Consider the following 16,444-nt stretch of genomic DNA (forward strand, 5'->3'; position numbering starts at 1 on the left):
AACAAGGAATCTCTACGTCACGACATTCAAAGTACCCAACATAAATTAATGATTACTTGTATGACAAGAAACGTACCTCTCTTGTATATGTGTTTTGGCCTTTGTAAAGGTCTCGATGTCTATCTAATAGTCTACAGATTTTTTTTTTCTGTTTCTATTGATCTTGGTCAAATATATATATAGGCACATAAATTTCCTATTCTCACAGTAATATAATAGAATAATTATAAAATATTACTAGCTTGACAAATAATATGATCATATTTATCTAGAAAAATACTAAAAGGATAATTATCAAAAAACAATATGTGACGAAGCATTCTTTTCCATATAAAATGAAAATATTTAACTTTTTTAGATTTCTAGTCTATATTTTGTTAACTAATTTTAGCCGCCTAATATTATTGTTTCCCACAAAAAAAAATCTTTCAACCTAATTTTTGGTTTATCAAAAAAGTAAAACCTATTTAATCGAACTAGTCTTTGCCTCTGTTTGCTGAATCTTTCTGCTGCATAAAATCTGTATATCTAATCTTCCTCTACGTCTCTGTCTACAAGATAACATATAGAATCGTTGCCTTCACTTCAACAAGGTTATTTTCATCTCCATCTATGATAGTTGTTTCTTGATCATGTCAATTGTTTGTCCTTTCATTACACTACTTTTGTAGAAACGTTGTTTTGGCAATTTGGAATTAGAATTGTGGGTCCAAATATTGAGATGTCTATATGCTCTTATACAATAGTTTAAAGCTCGTAAGTTTCTAAATTATTTGACTAATATTTCACGTTGATGCTTTTACACAGATTTCACCTCTGTTATTCTTAACAACAACAATATGAAAGAGGTAACATAATATCTAACTATTTCATATTTTGAGTTATTGATTTGTTAGAACCATTTTTTATTGTTTGATTACTACTTGTGTAGATTTCAGATGATAGTCTTGATGATTCATTGATCTATGGTAAATATTATTTCACTTATCATCTTGTAAACCTTATTTGCGTATTCTATTTATTTTGGGAACCTAATCTACTTTGATATAATTCATTTTTCATTAGAACCTCCTCACTTAGGTAACTGGTTTCCGGACTATGTCTATGAATCGCCGATGCTAGATACAAGTGATGGATTTGAATCTCTTATTCCCGGAGAAAGTGAATGTATATATGAGACAGAAATAAAGAAAGAAATCACAAAATCTGAAAGTACAATCGATGTTTGTCATACACAGGTGTTGCTACTTACTTTTGAACCATTTTTAATCTCTATCTAGATAATGAATTATTTTTAATTTCTATCAAAATGATGAATTATTTTCCTTATAGGTTAGAGAAATTGATCATCTAATCATTGATGAAAGTGACATAGAGGAAGATTACAAAAATACGTCTAGCCTTTTTCGAAAACCGGCAAACAACCAAAGTTATACAAAAAGAAGATCTAACCAGAATCGCACTACAACAACAACCACTGAAGAAGAGATAATTTCTTTGAAAATCCGAGTCAATTACCTAGAAGACGAATTAAAGAAATTGCATGATCTTATTAACTCTTTTGTTAGTTCTAATACCAACAATCGAAGGTAAAATATATATATTTGTCAATTATGTATTTTGCTTTTACTAAAAAAAAATTAAGTGTTTATATTCATGTTGTTTAAGCAGGGACTAAGTGGTAGTTATGAGTTGGATACACACAAGGCAAGCTTAAGATGGATGTTTAGCTTTAAGTTTTAAGTTCAAATTTTTATTTACTTTATAAACAATGGAAGCATTTTTAGCTTTTAAGAATAATTATTTTTCCTATATTATTTTTATAGATTTATTGTTATTATTTTATAAACAATGAAATTATGCTCACAATTTTGTCAATGATTGAGAAAACTTTTACATGAGTTAATTAATCTGTAACAATCTTATGACAAAATAATTACGAATTTGTTACAAAATATTTTGGTCTTAATTTAGTATTTAAAAAGTCACAAATGTGTGACAAATTTTGAGTATCAAATTAAAGTCACGATTTACAAGTACATATTGGTAATAAAATCGTCACAGTTGTTACAATAGTTTTTATCGACACAATTTCGTCACGACTTGAGACAAAAATTCGGGGCGACTTTATTCGTTATAATATTGTGACGAAACAATTACGAATTTATGACAAAAAAATACGTTACAAAATTGTATCTACGTAAGTCACAAATTTGTGACTATATATTTTAGTCTCTAACAAAAGTCACAATGATTCACTTTTCTTGTAGTGATATCGGTAAATTCAACACCACTGGTAGAGTGTAATGTTCCATTTGGGTTTGAAATGGTTTTGTTTTGCCAACCATATAAAAGGGATATATCCAAAAGCAAGTATAGCGTGTTAAGTGATCAAAAAGCATGAGGTAGGTACTAGGAAAAGTCCACACATATGTGAATTTGTATTCAAGAGGACTTGTAGAACTACTAGAAGTTTTTGCCTTCTACATATGGTCTTCACTTGATTCAAATAACTACCCTCCCAACACCTTGGTAATTTTATAACTAAGTAGGTCGTGCAGGCTGATCTATGTTTTTCATCTTGGGCATGGTCTTATGTCAACGATATAAGGATATTTAATTAAGGATACTGATATAATTTTCATTATATAGGAGATGAAGTCAACAACACTTTGTATTATACGTGCAAGTCATGACTAAAGTAGTCACCGACGTGCAACCCATCCTGCTCCGTATTTAAGTATCATTCTGTTTTAGCCTTTTGCCACTATTTCGTTTTTATAATTTATCCTCATTCAGTTTCAGGCCAAAGACACAAAAATGGCAACAGATGTTCTCAGCTTCAGGGACGATAGTAGTCTCGAGGACTGGCATGATTTTGAGGTTCTAGGCTGCGGAGACGAGCCCAAGATTCTGATCAAGAAGTCGAGTATGCAGTCCGTATCCGAGAGGCGGATCTCCGTTGATCCGCAATCGCTATTGTCGAGGAACGAGAGCTTCGATATGTTAGTCTCACGTCCGGGAGACATCGATGACATTGCGCTGTCTCGGCCGTTGGATAACCAAACGAAGACGAAGTTTGTGAGCTGCAGCCTCCCGAACTCAGCAGCCACGTCACCTAGACGTAGCTCAAGTTGGAAGAACAGAACCACAGAGCAGGTTCTTGACCTAATGCTGATTCAAGACGCGGCTACAGCGTTCAGGAGAAGCAAATCTTGCGGCGAAGGACGTGCTTGCACACCATCGCTCGATTTCGACATGTTATTGCATAAATCAAGACATGGACACCATAACAATAATAATCATCAGCATCAGCATCATCATCATCATGGCTACTCTTCCTCTAATTCCAAGAGTCTCTCCAACAAGAGTAGTGGAAACAACTCTTTCTTTTCAAAAACAGAGTCTAACAAAACAAGCAGAAGCAATAGCAATAGCAATACCGCGAATTCGAAAAGCATCAGTTCATTCGAAGACGGATTCAAATGCAGCGCTTTGTGTCTCTACTTACCCGGTTTCAGCAAAGGAAAACCCGTGAGATCGTCTCGAAAAGGCGATTCCTCTTTCACTAGAACCACAACGATGACTTCTTCTCAATCTATGGCAAGAACCGCTTCCATCAGAGACACCACGGTACTCTCGGCTCGAGCCTCCCTAGAGCGGTTCGAATGCGGTTCATGGACCTCTTCGGCTATGATATACGATGACAATGTGGATCTTGGTGGCCATTTCTTCGACTTGCCTTCAGAACTGATTAAAGGCGGGCCGGGAGAGAATGACCAAGACGATCCTGTTTCGGCGGCTTTCGTGTTCGACAAGGAACCTAATCTGGAGAAAGAAATCAAAGGTGTTTTGAAGACTTCTGGTTCGAAGTCGAGAAGATCAATGGAGTCGCCACGTCACGTTCGGTTCTCAACCTCGTCGCCGGTTTCTTATCCGACGTCTCCCACACATTCAATCACGCCACGGTTGCTACAAGCCACCGAGGACTTCAGTAGTTTCTTGGAAGCTCAAGCCGTGTGAATGGAGAGAGTTGTGACTATTCTTTTTTTTTTTTTTTCAGTTTTTTTTATTGATTAACCGAATCAAGTTAACCTTCTCTTGCTGAATATATTTTTTTTTTGAGCAATTGCCTAAATCTTTTCCATTGTAAAGAAGTGAATACATGAGAGGAAAAGTGAAAACAATTTTATGGGCTGGGATATATACATATGCAATTAAATAATAAATATGCTAATTTCCAAACCTATTTACTCCCTTTTCATAGTTATTTCAATATTCTTGCTCAAAGACAGACAAGTAACTTTAAAATTATTTTTAATGAATTCATAAATATTATTCCAAAATTTTTCAATAAAAAAAATTAGCAATACATGGATTGCATCACTTTAAATTGTATTGACTAGATGAACCACAATCGATTTTGCAGTGACCTAAATACTAAAATTGAAAGCATTGCTTTTTAGCAACCTTCCAAGATCATTCCAAACATTATATCATATATGAAACCAAAAAAACAAAAATAAAAAACTGCTGTGTTAGAATTACGTACTAAAATTAGTTTAATTTCTATAAGAGTAAATAAACTCTGTGTTCTCTCAGAGAATATTGCAGCTGCAGCAGCGATCATGCAGCCTCGGCCACTTTCTATTAATACTCCCGTAACGTCAATATAATAAATTTTACATAACCAAAAAAAGGACCATCAAACATTAAATTTGACCCATGTCTTGACGTGATAAATCACATATAAATACACATGTATACATTAATTTGATAACCCGTTACCATCAACAAACACCACTCACTACATTTTTTTGGTAACAAACAAACAAACAGGTTTAAAAGAAAACATATTGATGTGAAAATCTGGAATATGGTAGGGACGTAAGGGTTATATTGAATGTGATATATTTATCTTTGCATGACGATTTGGTTTCCGTACCGTCGGTGAACATCACTAAAACCATAATTTATCTTTCATCTTTTAAGCGTCAAAACGTCTCAATGGTTCCAAACACCAAATTTTTTTAGATATATATATATATATATATATATTTGTGTGTGTAGTAATAATCAGTTTGATCCTTTTCAACGTCGTTATGATCAAAATATCAAAGGGAAAAGGTGATTAAGATGTTAATCTATTGAATTAAAATGAACCGTTGGGGAAAATAATTGTGTAGGTCGGTCCAAAACATAAATCTCGGGTTGATTGATTTAACACCGCATATATATATATATATAGTATTATTATTAATAAAACTAGGCTTATGATTCAGCGAGTTGCGAGATTTAACAACCACGAAACATCGGTCCCATATGTTCCCTTTACACACAACCCCACACGTTTCGGCCCCATTCGGTGATCGTCGAGAAAAGCCTAATCGCACGTTCCTTAAGCCTCCCCACTAAAAGCAAAAGCTACATCTTCTTTTGTCGATCTTTTAATTAACTACTACTACAAACTAAACTATACTCTATTATATATATCAAAAACGTCTACTTATGGGGACGGTTATTATTAATCTCTGTAATTGTAAAACTCAAATAAACCTTTTCTATATACCAAGAGTTTTTTAAGCTGTATTTATGAACGCATTACCCAAACTATGATACAATAAAAGAATATACCCCCCAAAAAAGAAAACAATAATGTAACCATCTTGACAACTTTTTCTCTAATTCTTTCTAAAGATGACATTCACTAATTCTTCACTTTTTTAATCATCTCTTCTTCATTGCCGTGTCCGTAGAAGCCTGTTACCGATCGTTCTCAACTCGAATGTTTTCACGGCGAGGCCAACGTCGCGGATTGTAGTGTCGAGGACGTAAGGAGTGTTCTCGAAAACGAGTTTAGAATCGTTGAAAAGGTAACGGCAAGGCTCGCGGCGCTGAGAGATGGAACCGTGGTAATGGAAGTAACGGATTTTGCTCTCGGCCTTGTGGTATGTTCTTCCTTGTAGATTCTGAGACATGTGTACGCCTGTCGCGAATACATTCTCCGGCTGGACCGCGTATTTCCTGTCCCGTCTTGGAACCTTCTTGACGTCTCTATATGCCAGTTTCTCAATTCCCCATTTCCTAAAAACATCAATTAACCATTTAGAGATCAAATCAGTCCCTCATGAACTCAACCAAATCTATAACAATTAGGAATGTTCAAATAATTTGATAAATCAAAAGCCAAACAACGTACTAAACTTATCTACCATGACAAGTAAAAAAGATTGAATTTTGACGCAAATCCTAGTTCTTTATGTTGAATAGAGGAATCAAGAAAATAGAATAATAGAAAACATTTCTCACTCAAATCATGTGATGTGAAATAAAAGCAAAGATCTGGACCGACATAGGAGACTAATACGGGAATGCACAAAGACTTTTGCAGGCCAAGTGTTGACAGAATCAGATGCTTATTGTATAATACTCCTAACTAATATTATATACTCCAAGAAACTTGTGACTATATTCTAATAACTCACTCAATACAACACAACCAACACATGGGATTTGGCTTTAAAAGCTCAATGATTAAAAATGTTGTTACCTGTAAGTTCTAGCCGGACCATCACCGGAATAACAAATCCGACTACTCATAGGCATCTGTTCAATAGTAAACTGAGAATATCCCTCCAAAGATTCCATAACCGACGAGATCGTCTCTTTCGCCGGGACGTAAACGAACTCATCGACATCGAAGAAGAACATCCACTTAGCCATGAATCTATACCTATGTAAACAATCATTCACAACCATGAACTGGTTATGGTAATACCCATCGAACCGTTCTTGATCTCTGATATCATGTAACGTCACTCTCCCTAGCTCAATCCACGGCTTTAGAACCTCCAACACTTCCTCGTGGATCCCTCCGGCGTCGTGAAGCACGAAATGTGACCGTCCACCGAAGAATCTGACGTGGTAAGCGATCCATTCTCTAACTCGCTGCGGACTCAGGTTGCCGTAGAGTGACGAGCCGCAGTAGAGGTAGTCGTACTTCTTCTTCTTCTTCGTGGTGGAGTTGTAGAGATCGAAATCGACGGAGTTTGGGGATTCGGTTAGGACTGGGATTGAGTCGGTGAGGTTGAGACTTGGATCTCCGGTGGTGGCGTGGAGGATGAGATTACCGCCGGAGTTTTGCGGATTCACGGCGGAGAGTGATGAGAATGTGCAGTTAACGACGACTGTTGTGTAGATCCGTCCGTAACCCCAGTCGGTTAGGATTTTAGACCCGGTAGTCGAAATCGGATCTTGAGTCGGGTCGGACGAGACCCATTCGCATCTGTAAGAAGGATGACCGTACACGTGTAAGGGTTTCGATGATAGTCCGATGACGGCGAACGAGTTAACGCCGCCTCTGTAAGCGCTCATCGAGACGAAGTTATAAGCTGCTGAGCCGTAGCCAGTAAACGTCCGTTTAATAACTCCGTTATCCAGAACTCGATCTACCTTCTCCTCCGTCGTCGGTGATGAGGAAGAGGAGGAGGAGGATGATTCTTCTACGGTGGTGGTGGTGTTGAGTGGGGGGACGGCGGAGGCGAAACGTGAGATGCAGAAGCGGAAATCGGAAGTGGAGAGGGAGAAAGAAGAAGGCATGAAAGGTAAGAGAGTGGCTAAAGTGCAGAGAACAAGTAACGCCATGAAAGTGAGCTTGAGCTCGGCGGAGAAGTTCCATATAACCCCGACGAGGAGCTTCTTGTCTTTATTATTATGGTGTTGGTCTTTGTCTTTGACCATGGCCATGACTTGTGGTGGTGGATGTGGTGACTCTTCTCTCGAATCAGAGAAGAAATGAAAATGGAGAGTATAAAAAAGGAAGAAGAAGATGAATAGATTCTCTCCGAAGATGTCTCTCTCTCTCTTTGTTTCTCAACGAGTCGGCGAGTCGAATCGCTTTCAATTATAGTGCTGTGTATGTGTAAGTGTAAACACACCTGTTTTTATTTTGTCTTGTTACCTGCGGCTGTTTTAGTATTAATGTTTTTCTTATTGATCTTTAATTAATGGTTAAGATAATAATATGCAATTAGTATTATGATAATTCCCTAATATGTTGGGATGTTTTATTTTTTCCAGACCTTATTCTGTGATAGTAGTAACACAAAATGGTTAAGGATGAGAATTTTTAGCTGGCTAGAAGTGTTTAATATTCTCCGACTTTTTATCTTTGGTAAATTATTTGATTTTACTCTTTCTGTTTAATTTATTATCAGAGTTCTTTATTCGTTTGGTATGGAATAATAATCTTATTCAAAATAATTGTCTTTTTTTTTTTGTATTATTTTGACTTGCAGACGTCAGAGAGGAAAACCGTATAGTGAAGGGAAGGTCAGGTCAAAATTATTATTCAGAAAAAATTAAGTTATTTATTGAAGACCAAAATTAAGTAAAAATGATTACTAACTAATTGATTGAACGTTTTGTATTTATGTAATTATGGAATCAATTTTTTTGACAATTTATTAATGATAAATTAATAATTCGTTTTAGATGAAGAAAAACAAATTTGGACATGTGCTAAACGACATGTCTAGTATCTATCAACACCAAAAAAAAGGGTTAATTATTAGAAGCCAATAAAATTCAAACACATAATAAAATGCTAATGGTATACAGCTAGTTTCTCAAATGATTGTGTCGTTTTTCTCATTTTAATCTTTCTTTTTTTTGTCGGCTTTCTCATTTTAATCACCAAACTGTTTTGTAAGTTTCTTTTTTTTTTTTTTTTTTTTTTTTTTTTTTTTGGTCACCTGTAAGTTTCTTTTCTAAAATTGTATAGTATGCTTTTTTTTTAATGTCAATAAAATAAATCTGTTTTTGTATACTTTTCAATTACGTAGTTTCGTTTGAAGTTTTGTATGCTTTTAAGGTTCCATTGATCTGTAAGACACATGGCGCCGGCGTGTCTTTTTTGCTTGGCTTCTCTCCAACGTTTTTGCAATCTTTCAATTCCCTTTTCTACAATTTCTTTCCTTTTTTAATTTGTTTCACTTTTTCAAAGCTAAGAAAAGTCGAAAAGCATGTAGTATTTTTACTACAATTACATGAGAGAGCTTCCCAAAGAATACAATTTTGTTTCTATCCGAAGATCATCAAGATTCATTATTATCCACTTTCATTTACTCTTTGCTTTTGCTCAACAAACTGAATTTACTACTACGTAGTGGACTAGTTGTTGAGACGTTGTTGCATAGTAGAAGAATCGGAGAAACAAAACTGATAAGGCCAACGACAACGTGGGTGGGGGAATAAGTAATTAGACCTAGTCCAATACAACTACAACATGTAAATTTGTATCGGAACAGAACTGCTTTTAAACGATCTCAATATGGCAAACACTATACATATTCAGATGCGTCAAATTTCAAATTAATTGGAGAAACTAATAGTATTTGTCTTGGTTTCTTCAAATCCTAAGAGTCAAGAAAAGCTCTCACAACGTCGACGATTGGAGCCATACAGATCGGACATTTCTTACTGCTCCATTGCAATTCGTGAGCACACTTCAGACACGTACACATATGTCCGCACCTACAAAAAAAGAAAAAAGCCAAGATCACTAGTTACATAATTTCAGCGTTTGCGATCAGAAACCGCGATACAGCAAACGACACGTACCTATACAAGAGCGAGTCAACAGGCATCTCAGAGCAAATGCAACACTTGCGTTTCAAAGGATCTTTCTTTGAGTCTACTCCTTCTTCAACCAATGAGCCTAAAAGATTGTTACCATCAGTATAATTCCTAGAAATGATGAATTTTTCTTGAACGTGCTTAATGTTATGATGATAATTAAAACTGACCTGAACGAGAAAGATCTTGAGTTACAGATTTCTGGAAATGAAGTTGCATATCGATGCAAGATTTAACTGAACTTCGTAGCTCGAGCATTTCTCGTTGAAGTTGCTCCATTTGACTCCTTAGTTCACTTATCGTCTGCGTTTCCTGTATATGTGTTAAGTTAAAGATCTTAGTTTACTTCACAGTCACGTAACCTAACTTGACAAGTAAACAAGACCAAAAAACTTACAGATTGGTTTGTGGGGGCTGAAGATTCAGGAAGAGACAAAGTAGTGGCCGGTTCGTGCTCTTTGTCAATGTCTTGATCCCTAAAACTCCATGACATCATGGTACTACTCCTTACTGATGATTGACTGCACACGTCACTTGCAGCTTCAAGATTTGCCTTCTCTGGTTCTTCCTCTGTTTCATTATCTTCTTGGTTCCTTGCTGAACACTCAGCTACCCACTCTTCTTCTTCGCCTTCATCTTCATCTTCGTCTTCTTTTTTTACTTGATTGATTGGTACGCGTATGTGATTTTGCACGCGACTGATCATCAAATTATCGATCTTTTGTCGCAAATCACTCGTCAAAAAGTCGGAAACTGTTCGTCTGCACAGTAATATGCAAATTAATATTAGTCTCTAAAGTTCAAAATCCAAGTTTCAAGTAGAATACTACTAATGGATAATCATGAGTGAACACAGTTACATATACCTTTGAATGAGATTGCAAATATCTTTTTTATCTGATTCAGTGTTGAGAACCTCAAGATACCTTTCTTTCCTTAGATCTTCCCAGTAACTTCGAGGCCGCGATATATCATGAATCCAGTCATCCATATTATCTCCAATGTAAAGATCGTAATCTTCATATTCCTCTTCTTCTCCCATTTCGTTTTCATCCCAATCATTTACAAACTCTACTGCTGCTTCTTTGATGTTATCTCCCTTTTCCTCGCGTTCTACCATCTTGTTTTCTTCATCTTCTAATTCTTTTACGCTGTTTTCGACATTTGGATTCAGAAGAATAGACATATCTTCATCCTGTTGTGAAGAATTATTCCCTTTAGGCCTCTCTTTAGAGCCTTCTCTAATAGATACTTCTTCTTGTGTAACTTCTTCATACTTGTTTCCATCAATCTCTTTAGCTTCCAAGTTTCGAAGAATCAACAATTTTTCACCTTGTTGTGAAGAGTTTTTCTCTCTATCCCTCTCTCTATAGCCATGACCCTTTGATTCTCCTTCTTGTGAAAGTTCTTGAGAATTCTTTCCCTCAATCTCTTTAGTGGACTTAGGTTCTGAGTTTCGCGGAATTGAAGTTTCTTCACTGCGTTGTGAAGGATTCTTCTTTATATCCCTCTCTCTAGAGACATGACTCACAGCTTGTGGATTTATATTTTTATCCTCAGTAATCTTTTTGGACTTAGCTTCTACAGAATCCAAATCTTTCTTTGTAGTTACTTCTCCACTACTCTCTCTATTATCCATCATTTCTTTGTTGCCAATAACTTTCTTCTCCACCGTTTGCTTTGAAGTAGCAATGCTTCTCTCTGCAGTTTCGACATTACTGATTCTTCTTGAAGCTTCTTGCAACACTTCATTTGTCTCAGTATTCCCTTTGCCTTCGATTTTACCTTTACCTTTACCTTTCTCCATAACTTTTCTCCTATTCCTTTTCTCCTTGGAGTTCCACAGATTCACCTTCTCAGCTATCCCCATCAAAGTGTTTCCTTCTACACTTTGCTCCATTTCTCGCCTATCGCCTCTTCCGTCTCCAATTTCTTTCTCAATAGGTTTCTTTAAATCACTCTTTGTCATTGTTTCCCGCAAAAATGTTTCCTCTGATCCCGGTTTACGCAAACAATTATCTTCTTGGGGTTTAATGTTTCTATCTTCAATTTCTTTGGACTTAGATTCCAGAGAAACAGAATCTTCCTTTTCCTTTCTTCTTACTACTTTCGCTGCAAACTCAAACCGCGGTATCATTGTTTCTTTTGAAGTAGCAGTAATGCTTCTTTCCGCACTTTCGACATTAATGATTCTTCTTGTAGCTTCTTCCAATACATCATTTTTCTCAATTCTCTCTGTATTAACTTTGCCTTCAAATTTACCTTTCTCCACCCCTTTTCTCCTATTCATTTTCTCCTCTGAGTTCCATATATTCACCTTCTCAGCTATACCAACCAAAGCCTTCCCTTCCACAATTTCCTTAGCAACAGCTTTCTCCTTTGCTAATTCTCGCCTCTGGCCTTTTTCTTCAGGACTCTCTTTGGCAACAACCTTCTCCTTAGTTTCTAGCTTTACGCCTCTCCCTTCTGTAGTTTTCTTCTGAGTAGCTTCTCCTACGGATTTCTTTAAACCACTGTTATTCTCTGCAATCTCACTCAAGACAGCTTTCTTCGTCTTCTGAACCGCAGAAACCACTTCTTGACTCTCCTTTAAATTACTATTCTCTATTTTTTCTTGCAGAACCTTCTTCTCTATAGCCTTATTAGGATCTTTATCCAGAATCTGACCACGAGAAGACAGAGTACTAGATGAAGCTCCAGTCGCAGTATTCTCAGAATTTGCCTTATATTTCTCCCTGCATTTCATTTTCTTTGATTCATAACTCAGTTATCTCCACAAGATACAAAAACCTGAAAGATCAAGAAAGCTTACCTGAGAAGATGCATCACACCAGAACCTCGAGGCGACCGGTTTAAATCAGATCCTCCAGAAGATGATTTACATCGGTGTCTATCTTGAATTGCAATGCACCTTTCTAAACATCGAATCCTAAGCGTCGACTAAGCACAACATAAAACACAAAGCAACTTAAATCTTTAGCCCTAAAATTCTTAACACCTTGATGATAAGATCAAACAATTATATATACCTGAATCCGGCCACGATGTGTGAACTTTGAAACACAATGGCGTTCTGATAAAACAGCCAGCTCCTTTTCTCGATCACGCATCATCTGCACCAATAAATCAGCCAATGCTTGTCTTCCTCTTATTCTTGGGGAACAAGAAACCTGAGGAAAACATCTAGCTTCTGTTGTCTGAACTTCTTTACTATTGTCGTTGCCATTGTCGTTATTCGTCATTGTTTCTGAGTCATTGCTTAGTTTCCGAATAATATCCATAACTCTGACACCTTCTCTATCTTTCTCTCCAGAATCTGGAGGTGGAAGGATAAAATGTGATACACATTCACCAATCTCTTCCTCCTCCTCCTCCTCATTGTTACCTTCTTCAATCGGCTGAATCAATTCAGATTCTTTAACGGACTCGTCGTTGAGAGAATCAGAATTATCTAACGCGTTTGATCCCAAAGAACTCGTTCTGCTATCGATAAGGGATTGGTTCAAGCTTGGTGGATGCTGCGTTGTCCTGGCCTCCCATATCTGAACCAGAGAAGACGCAGCCATGGTCTCGTTTCTTGACGGGTTCTCGGGTTGACCCGAATACAAATTCGTGTCGGATCCTAGAGAAGAAGACGATGAAGGGACATCGTGACGAGATTCCTCTGTTTTCGTGGTCCGATGATCCGAAACAGAGGATTTGTTGGAAGAACATTCCGGAACGGCTTTGGTGGAATCATCAACAACATCACAATCACCAGAGCTACAGTTATCGAGATGATCTCTGACAAAAACATTGAGATTCTTCTCGTAGGCGACGTGTATGTTTCTGACATTGTTGTTATTGTTATTGTTAATGTTCTTCTTGTTGTTCTTATTATTGTTGTTGTCTCCTCCTCGGGTGCATCTCTCGTGAGGGCGACTCAAGACGCAGTTAAAAGTTCGGCGTGACGACAATTCTACCTCAGAGGACGCCATTTCCATTAACAACCAAATCCCAAAAAAAACAAAAATAAAAACACAAATCCTATAAAATCGGATCTTTCTTAAATAATTTGTTTTAATGCTCTCTGTTTTTAAAATTTATTTCTTGAATCCTTCTGGGGAAGAAGAGCAAGAGCATCGAAACAGGTTAAACACCATTTGATGACAATGATTTTTTGAATACGAAAATGAAAATTTGATTAAAAAGATAAGAGGAAGACAAAGAGACAGAACATGGAGAAAACGAAGAGACAGAGCCCAAAACAGAGCAATGGAGAAAAAAACTAAAAGTCTTTCTGTTTTTTTTTTTTTCTCTATTCCATTTTTCTCTTTAATTTTTTAAGATTTGATGTAATTATCATCCACCAATATTATTTTGGTAAATAATATTACCTTTTGGAGAAAGAAGTAATCCTAATATAGATGAGTCATTAACACTTTAAAAACTAGAAATAAACAGGTTTAGAGGGTGGAAGAAGAGAGACAGTGTCAAAGAAAGAGGGAGAGCATAATTATGGCATTCTCTAATTGAGGGAGTTGACTTGTTTAATTTTGATACATGAATACACCAAACACTCTTTTTTTTCTTTCTTTCTCAAATTTACTGATGACATTTTTTTTTTTGGTAAATAATTTACTGATGACATTATAAGCACTTTTATTACATGTTTCGTTTTCTTTGACTCCAAAATGGATGTTTTAAGAAATTACTTAAAATTCATTGGATATAATATGTGTAGAGTTTATCTCATTTATGTTTAGTCAATTTTTGAATTTTACATAACCTTCGAGTATTTTTTTTTTTTTCATTACAGTGGTGAATTTTAATTAGATATGAATCTGACTGTACTTCAATGATCATTGACTCATTGTTATGATAATTATCTATTAAATTTTAAAACCACTTCTTATATTACATTTAAAAATTTATTGTTGTTGTCTAAAGGGTTTATGATGATAAAAACGTTAATAATGAATGAAATCTACATAAAATTAATAGCCATTAATTTCTTGAAATTATAAAATAAAATAAAAATAAAGTTTTTTTTTTGATCGAGTATAGTAACTCAAAACTCGAAGTAATTAATTTAGTGTATTTGACTCGTGTAATTTACTTAAAACAGATAACTAATTCGATTTTTTTTTTTTTGGTAGAAATAACTAATTCGATTTTAATTAGCACCTTTGTGAAATTCAATTTATATTTTTAAGTTGTAAGGCCATTGGGCTCTAATCCGTATAAAAGCGAAAAAGGCCAAGCCCATTTAAAATTTTCACGCAGACCACAAACACAATCACACACACACACACTAACCCGGCGATCGGAGACTCGTCGCAACAAAAGTAAAATCAACAAATTTCAGGAAGATCCGAAGAAGAAGAAAACGATGCCTCTGAGTGCGACAATGGTCGGAGCTTTACTGGGTCTCGGTACCCAGATGTACTCCAACGCCCTCCGTAAACTCCCTTACATGCGCCGTAAGTCCACCATTCCAATATGCTACAACAACCCTAAATTTAAATTTAAATCCGTTTTCCCATTTTGCTGTGATAAAATGCGATTCTGATTTCTCTGAGGTTCTGATTATTTGTGGAATTGGATGTTTGAATATGTTAGATCCGTGGGAACATGTTGTGGGTATGGGACTTGGTGCTGTGTTCGCGAACCAGCTCGTGAAATGGGATGTGAAGCTTAAGGAAGATCTCGATGTGATGCTCGCTAAAGCTAGAGCTGCTAATGAGCGCCGTTACTTTGGTATTTATTCACTTCTCAGCTTTATTTGGATTTTATTTTACTAAAGTCTTTGTTTTTTTTTGCGGGTTAGTTTGTTTGTTAAAGTAAATGAGAGACAATATTGGCATATAAAATGGCCACAACGCCATTCTTGTCAATGAAGCTTAGGCTACATTATTTCATTTGTTGTGAATTTTAGTGTTCTTGTTTTGCTCAAGGTCTTAATCTTTTGGAACTTTGTCAATTGAGTGATGAATATTTGTGCAGTCTAGCTCGTTGCATATCTATTAGACTATTTGCTTAGAAAGTTTGACTATTTGAGTAGCAATATGTTACAAGATATTAATGAAAATGGAAAGATAGATACTTTTGATTGTTTCTTTGGTTCTAGAGTGAGATGGGTTGCAACTTGCAACTAAGAAATTACCTTATGTTGAATAAGCAGAGAATAGAGGTGAATTTGAAAGGAACCACAAAATGTAGATGTGTCTAGTTTTAGTTTGAGGAAGTTGCTAAGCTTCACAGATGCTTATTAACAAGTTCTGAAGTCTAAGGACTTTCTTCTTTAGTTTCAAGTTAATATCTCTTATCCATTGATCACCATTGGCATATACCTATTCTCGAGGGTCTGACAGAATTTGGTGTTTTACATTTCTTGTTTTAGTGGATTGAATGACTTTCGTAATTAGGTATTGACCTTTTTACTTGTATAACTTGGAAAATTCAAACTTTTCTTTTGTGTTTGTAATGCAGATGAAGATCGGGATTAGTTATTGAGTTACCTTTGAAGTCTTCAGAAAAGAAACTATCTTCCTCTGAAGTCACCTCAAGTGCTTGTTATGTTTGTTTTCACTGTAAAAGCTTTTCTTCTCCTTGTCTTTAGAGCTGAGTTCTCTTTTGCTTTGGCACTGGAGTACTTTTCATTCAATGTTTTTGGTTATGAACATAAAGATTTGTGCTTTCACAATCTGAATCTGTTTGTACCTGGTTAATAATGGTGAATGATAAACCTTGCAATCCTTTTATCTTCTTTTATGAGATTATAATATTTCAGAATTACTTTGTTTAAAATTTGGTTCATGTTGTATAA

General features: G+C 35.9%; 4 protein-coding genes across 4 annotated transcripts; 2 read left to right on the forward strand and 2 right to left on the reverse strand.

Moving 5' to 3' along the window:
* The first annotated feature begins 2,820 nt into the window (after positions 1-2,820).
* LOC17880255 lies at positions 2,821-4,030 on the forward strand. The gene has a single exon (XM_006286171.2). The coding sequence runs from the start codon at positions 2,821-2,823 to the stop codon at positions 4,021-4,023; it is 1,203 nt and encodes a 400-aa protein (XP_006286233.1). The 3' UTR covers positions 4,024-4,030.
* A 1,476-nt stretch (positions 4,031-5,506) lies between these two features.
* Positions 5,507-7,887, reverse strand: LOC17878802 (galactan beta-1,4-galactosyltransferase GALS3). The gene is made up of 2 exons (XM_006283403.2): positions 6,551-7,887; positions 5,507-6,084 (listed from the first exon to the last, which is right to left on the reverse strand). Exons 1-2 carry the CDS (start codon positions 7,744-7,746, stop codon positions 5,739-5,741), a joined length of 1,542 nt encoding a protein of 513 aa, XP_006283465.2. The 5' UTR covers positions 7,747-7,887; the 3' UTR covers positions 5,507-5,738.
* Positions 7,888-9,293: 1,406 nt separating this feature from the next.
* On the reverse strand, positions 9,294-13,859 carry LOC111829601 (uncharacterized protein DDB_G0287625). The gene is made up of 7 exons (XM_023779094.1): positions 12,666-13,859; positions 12,449-12,576; positions 10,503-12,371; positions 10,034-10,397; positions 9,807-9,948; positions 9,622-9,718; positions 9,294-9,534 (listed from the first exon to the last, which is right to left on the reverse strand). The coding sequence occupies exons 1-7, from the start codon at positions 13,617-13,619 to the stop codon at positions 9,417-9,419; spliced, it is 3,672 nt and encodes a 1,223-aa protein (XP_023634862.1). The 5' UTR covers positions 13,620-13,859; the 3' UTR covers positions 9,294-9,416.
* A 1,065-nt stretch (positions 13,860-14,924) lies between these two features.
* Positions 14,925-16,375, forward strand: LOC17878143. Its single transcript, XM_023778261.1, has 3 exons — positions 14,925-15,098; positions 15,238-15,375; positions 16,108-16,375. Exons 1-3 carry the CDS (start codon positions 15,008-15,010, stop codon positions 16,122-16,124), a joined length of 246 nt encoding a protein of 81 aa, XP_023634029.1. The 5' UTR covers positions 14,925-15,007; the 3' UTR covers positions 16,125-16,375.
* The last annotated feature ends 69 nt before the right edge of the window (positions 16,376-16,444 follow it).

This window comes from Capsella rubella, unplaced genomic scaffold, assembly GCF_000375325.1.
Source record: "Capsella rubella cultivar Monte Gargano unplaced genomic scaffold, Caprub1_0 scaffold_7, whole genome shotgun sequence".
Taxonomy (NCBI): Eukaryota; Viridiplantae; Streptophyta; class Magnoliopsida; order Brassicales; family Brassicaceae; genus Capsella; species Capsella rubella.